Source organism: Athene cunicularia (assembly GCF_003259725.1).
Source record: "Athene cunicularia isolate RWA chromosome 15 unlocalized genomic scaffold, athCun1 chr15_part1, whole genome shotgun sequence".
NCBI classification, from domain to species: domain Eukaryota; kingdom Metazoa; phylum Chordata; class Aves; order Strigiformes; family Strigidae; genus Athene; species Athene cunicularia.
In genome coordinates this window covers 12,567,259-12,584,347 of record NW_020799121.1, presented here as the reverse complement: position 1 = coordinate 12,584,347, position 17,089 = coordinate 12,567,259, and the positions used below count along the sequence as shown (strand labels likewise).

At 37.4% G+C, this 17,089-nt stretch overlaps 1 protein-coding gene across 2 annotated transcripts in view; it reads right to left on the bottom strand.

Annotated features, from left to right (window-relative positions):
• MPHOSPH9 (M-phase phosphoprotein 9) overlaps positions 1 to 14,985 on the bottom strand; it is a 30,541-nt gene extending 15,556 nt beyond the window's left edge. For both annotated transcript variants that reach the window (XM_026859627.1, XM_026859628.1), the window contains exons 1-10: positions 14,858 to 14,985; positions 13,804 to 13,954; positions 12,324 to 12,413; positions 8,850 to 9,367; positions 6,890 to 7,013; positions 4,530 to 4,620; positions 3,142 to 3,248; positions 2,599 to 2,724; positions 1,364 to 1,800; positions 257 to 415 (exon numbers count right to left, since the gene is read on the bottom strand). In XM_026859627.1, the coding sequence (XP_026715428.1) occupies positions 257 to 415; positions 1,364 to 1,800; positions 2,599 to 2,724; positions 3,142 to 3,248; positions 4,530 to 4,620; positions 6,890 to 7,013; positions 8,850 to 9,367; positions 12,324 to 12,413; positions 13,804 to 13,954; positions 14,858 to 14,964 (1,910 nt within the window). In that variant the 5' untranslated portion in view covers positions 14,965 to 14,985. The remainder of the gene's footprint in view (positions 1 to 256; positions 416 to 1,363; positions 1,801 to 2,598; positions 2,725 to 3,141; positions 3,249 to 4,529; positions 4,621 to 6,889; positions 7,014 to 8,849; positions 9,368 to 12,323; positions 12,414 to 13,803; positions 13,955 to 14,857) is intronic.
• Between the last annotated feature and the right edge of the window lie 2,104 nt (positions 14,986 to 17,089).

The window sequence follows — 17,089 nt, the reverse complement described above, 5'->3', positions numbered from 1 at the left end:
GTCAAACAAGACCTCTGGTCCAAACATCACACTTGCTGCCTAACAAAAATTTTAAACCAATCCTAAACAGCTGCATTAAATAACACAAAATTTATAATTAATAGGAAAATATTAGCATCACAGCTGCATGAAATCTTCAGAATTGAAGAGTGGCATAAACGTTTCAGGATATTCTAAACAAGCAGACTCAGTTTTTTAAACTGCAAAGAATACTGTGTAGCAGAGGAGGAAGTGAACAAGGAAGGACAAACAGTACCTGTCAGCAAGATTTTGATTGATTTTCTTCAAGTCTTCAGATGAAGCAGTTTTATGGCTTGCCTCTAGCTGCTGTTTTAAGCTATGTATCTCAGAGTCATAGTAAGCTCGTAGATCAGCTATGTGTCGAGCATGTTTTTCCCTCAAGTTCTGCCTAATCCTATTTTCAAAATTAAAAAAAAAAAAAGAAAAATTTCCAGCTATTCACATGACCATGCTCCACTGTATTCATTCACACATCAGGAGCTCAGCATGACATTTCTCTCTTACAGAAATTTGTTGCGTTCAAATTAAAGCAAAGAAAGCTTCATCTAAGGGATTGATGTCAGACATCTAAGGCTTGCATAGCAGTCTTCATATTAATACAAATACTAATAATATATACAAATACAATACAAAGCTTTACGCTCTCTTCTCTCCTTTGCTAGGCACTAGACACTACACATGCTAAATTAAATCAGGGAAACCCAAACACTAAACTATCTTGAAACCGTGACCCCTGCATAAACCCTCACAGATGGAGTGTATACCACATCTGCTTGTTGATGTGCAAATCATGAGCTTCAATAGTGAATGGGGATATTTATTTTTCCTGAGTGCAGTAATTCTGTGCTTCTCCCACCATTTGACACCAAATAGGAAAACAAGACCCCCCACAGAACTCTGAACTTCTCGAACTTTGAAATTAATTCCCTCATACAGCCTATGAAGGATGTGTTTTTATTTAAACATATACAAATAGCCAAAGCATTAAAACATAGGAAATGGTTTTGCCTTCCAGTTAAACCTTTGACATCTGAGGAAGACAGAGCACAAATATTGTGCCTTAGATTAAACAGTGTGGTCTAAAGAAGATTAAGCAGTACAGTCTAAAGACAGACAACTGTAAGAAGTGAAAAATGACTGTTCTATTTATACGCATCTGTACTTCAGGGGAGAAAGAATTAGGAAAAAGGGGGGAAAAAAAAGCAGCAATATCCAGCTACATTCTAAGCAAAGAGAATTCACATATTTTGTTTGTTTTACTAGTATTGTTAAGTTTCACTTCTTTCATGAAAGTACTAACTCTATGACTTTTGTAAAAGAAAAAAAAAAACAAAAAACTTACTTTGACATTATCACAGGATCTTCAACAGATGTCACTGAAAGACTATATTCTGGCAAACTGTTGTCAGCACACTGAGTAACAGAAGATGGAGTTAGAGTCAGTGTTTCTTCCTCCTCAGTGTTGACTAATTTATCATTATTAGCATCCACATATGCCATTGGAAAGGGAGAGCTGGTCTTGTTTTCATTTTGGAATGGGTGATTTCTCCAGAGGTCCAAATGCACAGCTCTGCTGCTGGCAGGGTATTTTGGAGAATCATCTAACTGAGATGAATTACTTGTCTGTGAAAAAGAGTCTGTGTCACAATGACTTGAAAATCCGGGCTCCGCCATAGAGTCTGGAGAAAAAGGAGTAGTGTCTTCAGGAATATTGATAAAACAGCGTCCTGGGTTCTGCTGACCTGGTTTCATATGCAGGGTAGGGTCCAATGTCAAGATCTAGACAATAAGTTATAAAGTTAAAAAACTGTGATTTAACTTTTGTTCTTGTAAATGAAGTTTACCTGAAGACATTAGTAATCCGTAGCATATATTGCAGGAATGATACTGAATATTACTACAAGCATTTGGTAGAGACAAGCAAGATGAAGGGACCTGTAACAGCTTAGATGATGATACACATTCCCAACGTCTGCAACTTCAGCTTCTAAGTTTCCATTGAGAATAAAAGATATATCCAACATCTCTAGCTGAAATTTCACAGGTTCTCTAGACAATTATGTAAATCAGAGGACTATGATGTCTGCTTGTAGGTCAAAACAACGACTTTGTACAGTTGCAAAAATCACTTCAAGGATTATATAAACAAGATAGTCACATAGTAGCCATCATTACTGGATTTTGTACAAGCCTGAAAGCTGTATAAAGAAACAGATATGACAAAGAATATTTCCACAACCTGTGCCCCTTCTGTTTCATGGGTGGAAATAACTTGCCTCGTGGGAAGTAGTAAGAAAAGCCTGCTCCTGTGACTGCAGTTCCACGTGCATTTCATCAGCTGCAGCCTCAGCATAAGCAGATCCATCCCTGCACCATCCTCAAGGTTGAGCAGCAAGGTGCTTGTTTACCCAGGGTACTCTTAGAGCTTCTTTTCAGCTGGATCCCTTCCCAGTCTGGTTCATCGCCCGGCTGCACGATCTGCTGTTCCAGCGTAACACTGGAGGTGGCAGCAGGGGCCAATTAATGTGAAACCAGCCTGTAACCTGTCAAACCCAGATGGAAAGAAATCAATGTTACCTCTGGCGGGTGACTTGGCTGGGAGGATGGCATAAAATTCTGGTCTGGAAGCTGCTTGTTCTCCCTTTGTCTTTTATGATAAATATCCTTCAAAGACGATAGCTTCATTTCATCAGCAGAAAACAACTTCAAGAGGAAAAATTGCTATATTAGTTTTTCTGAACACAATCCTCCATCCCCAATACAGATAAACAAGTTGTAGGGTGGGTTTAGCTAATGAATCAGTCCAGAGCAGAAGGCAGCTTTATTTAATGCGCCCAAATTTAAAAAGGGTCTTTAATGAGGCACATACACCTTTAATATACTAGTTAGTCTCTCTTCATCTCTTATAAGCACTATTTCTTTTAAATGACAAAAGAAGTGTCAATAAACCCCAAGTGACTTTAGCAGGGGTAAATGAATAATGAAAGAACAGAAACTGAGCTAACAAAAAGAGTTTTCACTGAAAAGTTACCTTCTGGAGGGCTGATTCTTTCCGTCATAGAAAAAAGCAAAGGTGACAAGCAACTATAAGATAACTTTCAAAACACGTGCAAAGTTTACCTGATCTGGTGATACTTTTGTGGAGAAAATATCAGCAAACTCGCTTCTGAAATTGCCTGGTAAAGAGTGATACATCTCCTTTTCATCTAGTTTCCAGTACGAAAGTCCTGATAAAAAGAAACAACAGAAAAAATTACAAATTTCAAGCTCACAGTTATAGAACAGGAATCCCAAAATCCACTAGTAAGATGTTACTGTGTCAGCTAACAAAGTACTGTATTAGTTATTTGCACCTATTGCGTAAGGATCTCACTAAAGCATTTGTTACAAGAAGTTACAAAGACCTGAATGCAAAGCACAAGCAACACAATCAGTATTACATCACATGGCACCAGTAACAAAAGCTCTAAATCAGTGAAAACACAGATTTACTCTTCGGTGTTCGAGGAACAAATCCTCATTTACCACAAACTTTTATATTTCTACTGACTCCAGTATAACACCTAAAACTTGTACTACTCAAGGAGTAATCCTAGACAGCTACTTGATACTACAAACTCTTCAGTTTGGTACTCAACAGCATGATGTGGCATGTAAAAAGACAGACTACCAGGACTAAGAGGATGGCACAAGAGGAACAGACAGTCTCAACCCCACTTCAATTTCTTGTATGTGTCCCTCTCTCAATGGGTTGTGAAGAAGCAATAAATATACACAGTTTGTAGGGCTGCATCTCTGTGGCCCTGTTTGTTACTGAAATGAATCCTCCCTGTTGTGATCAAAATATGCAAATTAGTTGTTGGCTTTAAAAAAAAAAAAATCAAAATCAAAACCCCAAACCATACACACACAGCCCAAAAAAACCCAACCAAACCCCCAAAAAAACTACCACCAATCACAGCTCACACACACCCCTGAACAACAAAAGCAAAACTATACCAAAACACAAAAAAAAATGTGCACACACACCCCAAATTAAAGAGTCACCACATTACGTGCTGCATTATTTTGTTCTTATCTAGTCACACAATTTTTGAGTCATGCCCTTGGCTTACAGGAATTGTGTCTCTATTACCACGCAATCCTGTGATTACTAGACCAATGATGCTAATATTTGAAAGACCATTTGATACCTTCACCATGGTTTTAATAGCAATTACATTATGAAGCAGTTTTAAACATAAAGCTCAGCTTTGAAATGCTGAGAAATCTAAATGAAAAAATTACTCCATGCCCTACATCTGCCAGCAGTGATAGGCAGGAGGTAACATCAGTTTGAAACTCAAGAGCAAGAAAACCAGAATTATGCTATATCAAAGTTGAACAGTTTGTTGGTGCTCAAACCCTCCTCACCTCTCCAAAGTTATTGGAGGTATGTTCTAGTAAGAGTTTTAAAAAACAAGAATTCAAAAGAAAAGGAAAAGAAAACTACAAGAAAGTAACTATACCTGAAGCTTCAGACACTACGGAATTTGGACTTTCATTCGGTTGATTGAGGTAAAAAGTGTAAGGTGGCAAAGCAGCATCAGTAAGGTTTATCTAAAATTACAAAGGAAAAAAACAAATTTATAAGAAAAACCTCGAAGCAAGAAAAAAAAATCAAGGACACAATTTTTTTAAATTGCATGTAAATGTTATTAGTCTTTTTAAGCAAAAAGATTAAAATTGATTATATAGCATGATCCAAACCTCCACAATTTATATTCAGGGCAATCAGTCAAAAGGGGAACTAAGCTAAGCCACACAATTCAAACTGGTATTTTCTAAATCATGTGCCTGTGTGCTTCTGGAGCATTTTTGAGATTAACTGTTACAAAATCACACATTTTGGACAGTCATCTCAATTTTCTTGCTCCTTAAGAGATGTAAGTATATAGAGGGATGACTTACCAGTAAGTGTTACTCTTTCCTCATCATGGAATTTCTTATATTCAGCTGTTATGACTCCACCTACCACAAATCTGGAGGTAAATACTACCATCTCAGATAGAGAAGATACTACATATCCTTCTCCTCATCACTGCAAACCTAAGCAATCTCCCCAGCTAAATACAGAAACAACTTTGAAAAGGGTGGGACCAACAAATGGAAAAAAAATTCACATCATTTAAGATCTGCTATAACTTCCCTCTTCCTTAATCAAAGGAAGAAATGTCATCGATATAACACAGCGACACAAGAGCAACTGAGTAAGGACAGCTAGCTTTAAAATGGTCATCTTGCATTGCTCTTTCTACCATTCTTAGGGCATTTTGTTCCATTACAGCAGCTTAACAGTCATACTTGGCAAATTTATACAGCTCATACAACTGAGCATTAAAACAGGATAGTAACCATTGCGTTAACAAAAGTAAGAAAGAAAAATAATCAGAACTAAAGCTTTTCGAATTTTTGCATAAAGTACCATCTCACCTCAAGGCTATTTTGTCCCTCAATGTTTTTATTTAGGTATTCTCCCTTGCCTAAGGAGGAAGAAAGGAAAACGAAGGGGTATCAACTGAATTCTTACAGAGGAATAGAAAGATAAAGGTATTTTCAAAAGCTGAGAGAGAAAAGTGACAATCCACAGCAGATAAATTTGAGTCCTGGTTTGAAATACGCCCTTAGAGTAACATCTTGTTTCCACTGTCAGTGGAAGACAACTAGAGAGAGCAAGTCCAAACAGCTACTCTTGCCCTTTCTGGATACCCTCAAAATGACCACAGGAAAGAAAGCAGACCCTGCCTTTAATCAAGTGATTCGAATTTGCTAGTTCTCCTATTCTCTCATAGGTGGAGTCATTTGCAGACTTTCAGGAATTATATCCTTAAGAATAGCATAAGGAGAGAGGTTTGCGACAATTAGTACACTGAAAAGTCATTCTAAAAACTTCATAGTTACACGTATGATGATTACTCATACAGTCATGTTGCATTTTGGATCAGAAGTATTGTATGTGACTAAACTTCCCTCTCCAAAATCATCACATTTGTGGACATACACAATTAGTAACTCAAGAATGTGGCGGGGATGCAAACCAAAACTTTCTTAAAAATAGGGTTTTGAGCTGATTCAGCAGTCACAGCATAGGCTTTACTACAAATGGTTCTAAAGAGCTAATTAGATTTCCTAAATGTCTATTGTGGAGGTTGGTTACTTTTAGTAACCAGTGCTATAACTGTGCTTGGAGTAGTTCAACTTACTCAAACCATAGTCTTACACAGGCATAAAATAATGTACTGTTCTTACACAAACAATACTAAAAAAGAAAACAAAACACAAACGTTTGTATTTTAGCATAAGAGACTGCTGAGAACACTGAAAAAGCCCAAATCAAACTAAACCAAAAAATCCCTGCAATTTAAAGTCCCAATCTGCAAGAATACTTTCTCTCCTGAACGAAGTGGCTAATGTCTCCACACGCAAAGAGTTCTGTGTTCTAAAAGAGACATTACCAGCTGAAACCAAAGATCCTTCCGAAAATTAGAGGGCACAATATATTACCATGACCCGAAACTTCAACTGAGAACGTGACTATTATCTCTGTATGGAAAACACACGTGCCACTTACGTAAATTAAGAAGAAAAAAAAAAAAATCAAGCAAAGAGTAAAATAAGCTAAAATAGCTATGTGAGTAAGTATAGAATGATCCAAGAAGTAAACTGCCCACATGAACTTTAAACATATGAATGGGAACAACACTAGTCAAATGCTTAAAGCTGAGTACGAAAGCACACGCTGAATCAGAACACACTGTAACACTGAAAAAATACCAGCGACAAGAATGAAATCAGAAAAACATCATAAAATTTAAAGAAAGGGACTTACATTCTCAAGGGGTAATTTCTTTGCTTGCTCATTTTCTTGCATAGAGTTCACGCATACTTGTTCTGCATGTATTCTTTTGGGTTGGTTTTGTTTCAGCTTTTGGGCCCATGATGTTAAAGATTTACTAGATGGTAAGAAACACACACATATACCTTAAGTACCTATGCCTTTTTCAGTGGACAGATGATCTCTACAGAAATCCATTTCAAGGTGAAACATATACACTGAAACTCCACTGCCTTTATGCTTTTTTGAGAAACAGTGTGAAGTAATAAATGCTGAAATGTTTTAGGGATTTTTTTTTAAGGAAAAAAAAAAAATCACTGAAATGTTCTAAAGAACAGCACTCACAATCAAAATAGTTCTCCCACTTTAAAAAAAAAAAAAATCATAACAAAGAGCTCCATATTTTTGTCCAGACAACTATTTTTTGGCCTGTTCAAGCAGATACTGACCAAACCCACAAAATTAAGCCAGAATGTAAATGCAGTGGTTTTTCTTATTGCATTATCAGTCTGGTTGCAAAGATTATGTCAACTAAGACACAGTAAGAATGTCTCCAACTTAAGAGAATCTTCAAGGACAAGAAAAAATGGAAGCAAGATATAGAAGGAAACAGAGGGTGAAAAAAAGCAGAACAACAGAAATAAGAGACATCCTGACATTCTTCTTAGAAATACATGTGAAACAATTTTCCCATTTTGATAAAAAGTGACCCTTTGAAAAACTACATATTGTCCCAGTTTGGGACATACACTGGAAAGAATTAAAAAAGGTTACAACTAAAAAGTTAAAACACAACATAAAACCCAGTTTGGGTTAACTGAACTATGTCACTTTGGTTTGAACCCTTTTTCCTTCAAACCGAGTTCATAATACAAACCAGAAATCCATTTCAAAGAAAAAAAAAAGTTGTATTTTTTTATAAAAAGGAGGAAAAAAAAACATGAATTACTTTTAAAGTTGTCTTAGAAAGGTTTTTCAAATTGAAAAATACTCTTGAACTGAGCTTCTCCAGCTCTAAGCTCCCTGGCAATCCATGAATTGCAGCTGCCACCCTCATGGGACTCTGCAACATGAATTGAAAACTGGAATAAATCCCAACAGAAGGAAGGAAGAGAACATACTTATCAGTGAGGTCTACCCTATATGCTGAGGTAACACCTTTCCAAACCAAATCCTCTAAAGAAAGTTGGTTCTGTGTTTTATTACATGCTAGCAAAACGAAAAGTTCATTTTCACAATTCTGTGATTTTCAAATAAAGCATTTATCTCTGCAAACTACTACACAGAATCACAGGCAACGTGCTGCCCACAAGACCCCTGATCTGCTTATGGCCACGTCAAGCCACTGCCATTACAGTCCAGCCTGGCAGGGAGAGTAAAGTACTTTGTGAAATTCTGTGCAACTACAGCAGTGTTTGGCCAGTATTACTGCTAAATTAGCTGGCCAGTCTTTAAAAAAAACCAAACACCCACCTATTGAACAGAGCAAAACAAACCAAGAGAAAACAAACAAATCACCCCAAAAAGACCAAACAGAAAAATCCAAACATGTTTGGCTACTGCCTGGCACAATTTATTATTGTAATGCACACATATAAGGTGGCAAAAAAGACTGGTTGAGCACAATAGGAAAACATCAGTCATATAAATTGGTAATCAGCACCTAAAATTCTGGTGCACAGATAAACACTATATGCAAACTGTATCTTAGCTCATATTTGCAGAAGAAAGTAGTTTTGTATTTTTCCCTAACACATTTTTTCACAACAGAAAAACACTGCAGATGCAAATACCCTTCCCACAAAAACATTGTTAAACAACTTTATCTACCAAGGAGCACAGTATTTTTTACAATCAAGAGGTTCCAGTCAATTCTTACATGTTTCCAGTTACTAACAGCTGTTAACCGAACTGTCCACAATAAATTAACATATTTTGAAAGTGTATCACTTACCTGGGTTTTTTTCCACATTGAGCTTCATCAGCTTTATGTTCAAATTCAGGAAAAACTAAAATATCATTCCTTCCCGATGAAAAATTGTCCTCTACTTTTTTTGGTAAAAGTTCTCTTTTATTTTGAACACCGGCTACAACGGCATCACTCTGCAATACTTCTGCATCCTCCTGTCTTTGGGGAGTTTTCTCCATGTAGTCTGCGCACTTGTTAGTGTCGATAGACTTGCTCGGGTTCAGTTCAGAGGCAGAAAGTGTTCCATACCCACTATTCATTGAAGCATCATTTGCAAAACATTCCTGATGCAGATCAGATGCGTCTGGCTGACTTTCTCCTTCATTAGATCGAAGTTGATTGGCAATGCACTCATTTTCTTCAAAGATTTCAGCATGCATCCCCATTTGACTTTCTAGTGATGAAAAAGTGTCTGTAAGCTTGGCAGGCAAACTTCTGCTCTTGCTGGCACCCCGATTGCTGGTCTGCAATTTCACTAACTGCCTTATCTCATCCTGAATCAGCTACAGAAAAACAAAAGGCAAAATTCCTGTGAGATCGTGCCACAAATCACATTTATATTTTGATGCATCTTCATTTTATTAGTGAATTACTTTCTCAGATAACTCAAATTCTTCAACGTGTAGACATTTCATGCATAAGGTAGATATATGCATACTGTGCGTAACAGTAATATGTGCATGGTAACAATCCTTCATTCCATGCAGTGATTTACAGGTCTCAGTAGTCGTTTATTAATATAAAAAACCATGCATGTGTGTGTTTACCTCATGCCTTCGGAACCAGAGTTACCTGCCAGCCAGCTAAAGAAACATAAACTACCAAGGTATGTCATTAGAAGTGGACAAAAGTCTTGAGTTAAATTTAGATCTAAAAGAAATTTAAACTCGGATATACATTTTTTTGCAAGGATGCTTTAATGGAAGTACAAACCATTACTTTATTGTGCTAATAGGAATAATGTACCTCTGTAAGATTTTCTGCATAAAAATTGACTTTAATTATCTGATTTAATATGTTTTTAGGTAGTTCATATAATACAAAGACTTACATTTTGATTGTTTTGGTATCTGGTGGAGTGGAGCAAACCTACAACTAGATCACTTGAAGAGATTTAACAGGTTACTATTAAGTCTGCAATGCCCACAAAGAGTTATTTTGGTATATTATATAATTATATAATTTTTTTTTTAAGTTTTACAGCTGTGCACTGGTATATTGAAACAGCTCTGAGAAAGAACTAGTGCTTTTGTCAAGGGCTACGAAAACACCTCACGCTAGTGCCCATGGCTATGTCCTTTGGCCAGTGATCAGCACTTGTGCAGAGTTATATTGAAATTACTGAACTCTGCATGAGCCCACAACTCTTATTAAAAAAAAAAAAAAAAAAAAAAAGAACTTGCAATAATTTTCAAAACATGGAACTCTGCTAATGTTTTTTCACAGAACTACAGTACATTACTCACATATGAGTAGCAAGTGGAAAGCACAAACTGAACAAAAATAATTCGTTCTCTGAAAGTAAGAAATAAAATATAAGACTTAATTTCAGAGGAACCTACATGTAATGCTAGTCAGAATCAACCTTCCTGTGTTTTATTAACTTGCAATAGAATTAACAATTGAATTTCAGCTCAGTCTTTCTGTGGAAAAAAAACAACAAAAACAAAACAGGATTAAGTTTTCTGCCATCACAAAATTTTTTGTTGTGTTAATACTTGCAGTCATGACTGCAGCAATCATTTGCATTTTAATTCTGTGATTCCACTCTGTCAAGGAAGCTAGGGAAGGGAGAACAAAAGGAAAGAAATAGAATCGCAGGGGAAAAAAAACCCAAACTGATCAGATTCTCTGTGGACACTTAATCCTTGTCATTAATACCTTGTGCAGGAAAAGCAAAAGGCTACTATTCCAATTAAATAGCATTTTTACTTCTCTTTGTATAGTCACAAGTAATTCCAAGAGAAGAAAAGACCTGAGAACAGTAAGACAACATTTCTATAGTTTGCGGACTGTAGGTAACTTTTTTTTTAAAATACTCTTCAATAAAGTCTGATTTTAGGATGACCCAGAGGAGGTGATAGTTTGTCATTAGCACACTTGTCTTCTAGTGTATAAATCACATAAGCCAAGGACTGACCCCACTGATTCCAAAATCAACTCAAGGCCTTTGATCCATATTTTCACATGGACGTTGACATACTTTTACAAGCACACTTGGTCTTGAAACACAGCACAGAGGAAGCCTTATCTCAGAGTCATGTCAATTCTAATGCAGCATCTTGTTTTTCTACCCCAAAGAGTAGATTGTTATTTTTGTCTGTTACTCTTGTTAGAATGTGTTGGTTTGCCTGTATTTCAGTATTTTCACTAAGTCACCGGCACAGCAGTTCAAGGTTGGAACAGATCCATCTATTTTACCTAATGCACTCATACAACTGAAAGTAAGTTATGGCTGTTGATTTTATATTTAGTGTGGCAATTCATGCAGTTAGTAAGTCCCTCCTGACACCACAAACTCAACTCTTGCAGAGGTAGCCTTTCCTATTAAGAAAGACAAAAAACAGCAAAACCAACACAACAGATTATTCAAGACTACAATTAGCAACATGTGAATCAAACCATTACAGTAAGAGAAAGGAAATAAAAGGGTAAGGAAACACTGGCAGGACAAAAATAATGAGATGGGAGCGGGGAGAAAAGGCAGGGGGGGAAGAAACAGGAGATAGGATAAAAGGACAGTACCTCTTTGTTAATTCAGTTCAGGAACTGTTGATTACTACTAGGGCATCAAGAAAGGGAAGGGAAAAACAGCAACCAAAATGATGAAGATATTAAGCATTATGTATTAATTACTGTCTCTTAGACATACACATACATTTCTTCCATTTTAATGGATAGATATAGTTCAGCAAAAATGTGAATCTTCGCCTGGGTTGTTTTTCATTCTTAGAAAGGAGACTGCTCAACTGAAGGCTGAAGTAAGTGTTCAGCTATTACAGTGAATGTTTTCCTATGCTATCTACCTTCTAGATGAGGGAATGACAAGTTGGATAACATTTTCTAATGGACAGAAAGCTTTACAATGTCTCAAAATTAGAAATAGTACAGTCTAACAGTTAATAAAAAGCAGCTTGTACCTACAAAATCCAATTATCACGTGGGTATTCTGAACCAAATGTTTGTGAAAACAAAACAATTGGAAACAAACAATCGAAGAATCTTCACTTGGGAAATTGTTCCTACCAATTACATTGTTAAATAGCCATGGCTGTCTCAAATATACATCCTGCCAACGGGCATTCCAGCCATCCACTTCCATTAACTGACTGAATATACTTACAGGAAAATGAACGAGTGCCAGAGACCACACTGCATTGTTTTGGAGGGGAGTGGGGCTGGAGGGGGAGAAAACAAACATTCAGCCTAAGCTACCTACATGAACAAATCATTACTTACTTGGATTTGATGGTGGAACTGCTCTTGCTGGGCAACTATTTGTTCCTGACATTGTTTTTCTACCAGTCTCAGTAACTGTAGCCACCTTGTCTATTAAATCACAAAGTACAATAATTAAAGCACAGTCATAATGCATCTCTTACCTTTAATTCTAACTGCAGAATAGTTTTGCAGTCTTATACTCACACGTTGACATAATACAAAGTTTAATAACAGCACTATGGCTGTCCACCCCACAATACGTGTCGTCCCCTACCGTGTCAATCCATGGAAACAACTCACTATGGACACATTCATCTAAAAAGGCCCTTCTAGACAGCAAGATAACACATCTCTACAATTTAAGTTTGGTTTTAAACAAACCAACAAACAAATCAACAAGGGAAGAGGGTTATTCTATTTTTTAAAAAAATCAAAACTACTTAAAAGTAGAAACAGGTGGCAGTTAGGTACAGTCAAATTTTGGAAAAGTTGATTCCCATTCAGTAAATTATAGGCAATTTTAAAATTGATAATTAAACAGCCCTAACGTCCAGTGAACCATTCACTTCAATAAGAAACTCTTCCCTTCAACAATCCTGCTAAAGGCCATGATGCATAACTATTTAGTGCAAACAGAAAGATAATTTTTTTAAAAAAATCAAATATATAGGAAACCCAAAATGTAAAGTATGAATTAAAAAAACTATTTTATGCTAATGTTTATGGAAATTGATACTTGATACATAGGACACGGGACATAGAATGCATGTGCCTAGACAGACATCTATATTTTTTCTTGGAGCTGTTAAAGAGCACCCGAATTAAGCATCTGTCAAGAGACAGTTTGATGGACCACAGCCAGAAAGCTCAAAAATTCTGCAAGAACAAGCCCATGGTGTGGAAACCTGATGTTCCTTACGGAGACTAAAAATAATGATAAAATTTAAAATTAAAAAGGACAAAAACAACATTGAAAAAAAAAAAAAAGGGGGGGGGGTGAGAGAATTAGCTCATTGAGCCTACATTGTGATTTTGGTGTTGTTTAAATCAGGAAACAAACTAATCATCTGTACTTCTTTACAAACAGAATAAATACATAATTCAGCTGAAACAGAGCTGAATTTTAGAAAGATAACTTCTAATTTCTAGGATCACTTCAGACCAGTTTGAGGTGCCACAATTTCAAAGGTTTAAATTTTTCAGTTCAAAAACTCGCAATCTTTAAGTATCGCAACTTCAAAAAACCATTCACATCTGTATTGTAAAACACTAAGATAAGGAGCCAAGATATTGCAAAGAGCTAAGAAAAAACTGCAATAAAAATCCATCCACATGATTAGCTCATGCACTGTAAAAGAATTTGTCCCATCGTGAAGAATAAACACATACATATATAGATCTTTACTCCTGAACTATATCATCGTTAGATTTGTCTTCCAAAATGCAAAACTGATACATTAATACATTTTTTTAAAAAATAAAACTTAACATCAAATACCTCACAGTTCTTCACAATTTCTGAGTCAGCATTTCCAATGTTTTGGATATCTCGCATAAAGGAGGCAAGCAGCTCAACAGAACCAGGAACTAACGAGGACCTGGTATTCCCTGAGTAACCAGAAACTCCATTGGGATTGGATGAGGGACTTCTAGGGAAACACGAGCAAAAAATATTTAAATTATTTATTGTGTCAGTTGTCCGGTGTAGTGGCCAAACTAATATGCTACATCTGCTAAACAGCTATAAAATAATTATACACTTAATTTACATCGTGACTCAAATCATGCTGAAAAAACCTGACATGTTCATAAGAATAAGGATGTTTTTCAAGAAAATGCCAAAGAATCCACAGCATGCTTCACTCTTATCTTACATACTATTAAAACACAGTAGCCTTCCAACAAGAGAGACAGTATAATCAGCACAGAGCTTACTGCTCACTAGCACAGATGTCAATAAATACAGCTTCTCATCAAAGCTGCGTGCTTCTTCATAGATTCAGAGGTCAGAAGCTTACAGATACAAGCTTCTGTGCAACAATTATTTATGAAGTCCAAAACTACTGCCTCCTTTTGAGAAGTTACACAGACAGTAAACAACTTGTAATTCTCATCTAGCCAAGAAGAATCTCTCCTAATCGGTCACTTAAAACATTAGTCAGTATTTGCCCTTCTTATTCACTGGAAATACCTTGGGCATTGAACAGAAAAACAATTCAGTTTTTCTAAGATGTTGTTCTCTACAAATGACAGCATAATGCTCGATCTTTCCAAAGAATGATCTCTTACAATTTATCCAAGACAGGTTTCCCCCTGCCCCCATTCTAAGAGACACAAAGCAATGGAATTTACTGAGTTTTTAAGAGGAAGACTTAACAGTTCTTTCAGGAAGGCTTTTCTCATTAAGAATTATGCCAGTCAATGTAAAAGAATCCTAAAGTATATTGCAGAGTATTACATGTTATTTCAACTTAGTAACGATGTTACTGTAAAAGCATAGGAAGCAAAACAAACAAACAAAAAACTTGTTAGGAATTCCTTCAATACATTACCTGTTACAATGCAAGTTACAGACAGAGCTGTGGGTATTTCTGACGTCAGAGTCTGCAGAAGATGAAGGGATTTCTTGTACAGTATTCACCACGTCACAGTTTTCCATATCTTAGTCCCAAGTATGACGTTACCCTGAAAATACAAAGAATTAAACATCACCTTTTTCTTTTAAAAAGCCACATGACTTTGTTGCTTGATGAAACAGAATTTGAGGCAGTTGTTTCAGCCAAACCACCCCAGAAAGTGCTAGTATTCCACAACCAACCTCTCTTCCTTGTCCTGGGCTATGATTGCAAACAGGTATTATTTAGTCAGCCTTGTACTTGCTGGGGACTCCTACAAATCAGAGATTCCTAGCTGTGCATCACACAGCACACTGGGCTGTGAAGGCATCTGAATCCAAAACATTCCAGGTAGAATAGTGTTGTTGGGGTTTCTCTGTTCAGTTTTTTCAAATCTGACGCTCCACAGTTTTTGAGACTTCCATGAAAGGGCCTGTTACCAGTGTATTTAAATCTGCTCAATGGGGATCTGCACCTTCACTAGAAAAAACACACCCACCAAAAAATAAAATCGAAGACCCACCGCCTTAGACTGCAGTTCACCAACTGTGTCATTTGTGTGTGTAATATTTGGCTTACTTTTTTCACAGAACGCCTATCTTCCTATTACTGTATGATGTTAATTCAAAAAGCTTTGAAACTGTTTTGAGCTACATTTCTGACCAATTAACAAAAAAAAAAAAAGCAGCAGCAGTCAAACAGGAATCCCACAGCAGTTAAAAACATCAGGTGGTTAACTGAAAGCATCATAAATAAATAAATACTAAATTCTTGTGGGATGGTCTTACAGCACTCAAAGAGCAGTTTATAAGAATGGCTGTAGAGAGACTAACATATTCTTTCAGTTTCCATACCTTCCATACGAAGAAAACACTTGAAATACACTGATTAATCAGTTCTTCTATAGTGCTTATTTCAGCACGTTCTACATCCTGGTGAATTCATTCTATGTTCTAGCACTGAAGAAAACCCTTACAATCATTTCTTAGATGGAGAACAAAAAGAGACATTAAGAAATATCATCTTAGTAGTCCATGGTAATACTGAGAATAAATCCCTGCTGTCTTAAAGAAGCACAAGACCTTCAAAGCAAAAATTTTTACAGGGCTTACAAGGACATGCTGCTGGCTTCCACAAATTTAAGTTTTCATTATTTGTAAGTACATAGTAATATATCTCTAACAGATAGTTTAGGAAGTATAAAAAAATATTTCTGCCAGGATAGTGATGGACAACTGTCCATTTTTTCCCTGTTTTGCTGCAGCCTGCTTGGCTTTACCAGAAACGTTTTCCAGGTACTCACTCAAGCTATCTCCTTTGGGTAGGGCTGAAAATGCAAGAATTGGAAGGAAGTTATCACAGATACACACATCCCTTTGGCAGACCTTCTTGGGATAAATGAAAGAAGAAAAAAAAAAAAGCCTTTCTTCTTTTTCTAGTGGTCAGAAGTCTGGAAGACTTGAAGGTTATCTGTCACCTGACAGATGAAGCAAAAGCTGCAAGTGTCTCTGGAGCAGCTGGATGACAACAGCGGGGGCTACATCTCACCCCCGTCTCCCCAAGATGAAATCATGGGTGGCCTATCTCAGCAGCACAGCAGATGGGTGGGACTTCCCTGTGACACAGGCTGGTTTCATAACCTCATTAGAAGTCTGCTCGCAGTTAAAAAAAAATATTAAGTGAGCTATAACTGGGCTGAGGAGCAGCTAAACTGTCATCTATTGTTTCCATTGCACAAAACAGTCCTTATACGGCCAAGTCTCTCCACAAAGGAGTAGGATTTAAAAACAAGGCGGAAGGTATTTTGACCCAAACGCAATCGGTGCTGGTTTAGATGCAAACAGCTGGGCCCCCCCAACCCGGAGACCCTGTGGTTCTGCATCTCTCCCTGAGCGGGACCTGACGGCTCTCGACTCCTCGCAGATCGCTAAGGGGTGACAGGACGCCTTGTCCCCCCGCCGCTGCCAGGCCCCCACCTCCCCGGCTTCCGAAGGACCTCCTGAGGGGCGCTGAGAACGGGCAGCGAGCCTCTGGGCCCTGAAGGCGCGGTGGCCTCAGGGCACGCACTCACCCCAAAAGCCAAGGCCCCTCACGGGCCCCCCTCCCCTCACAGGGGACCCCCTCTCGCTCAGGGCCGCCTCCCCTCAGCCCGTGCCCCCCTCCCCCGGC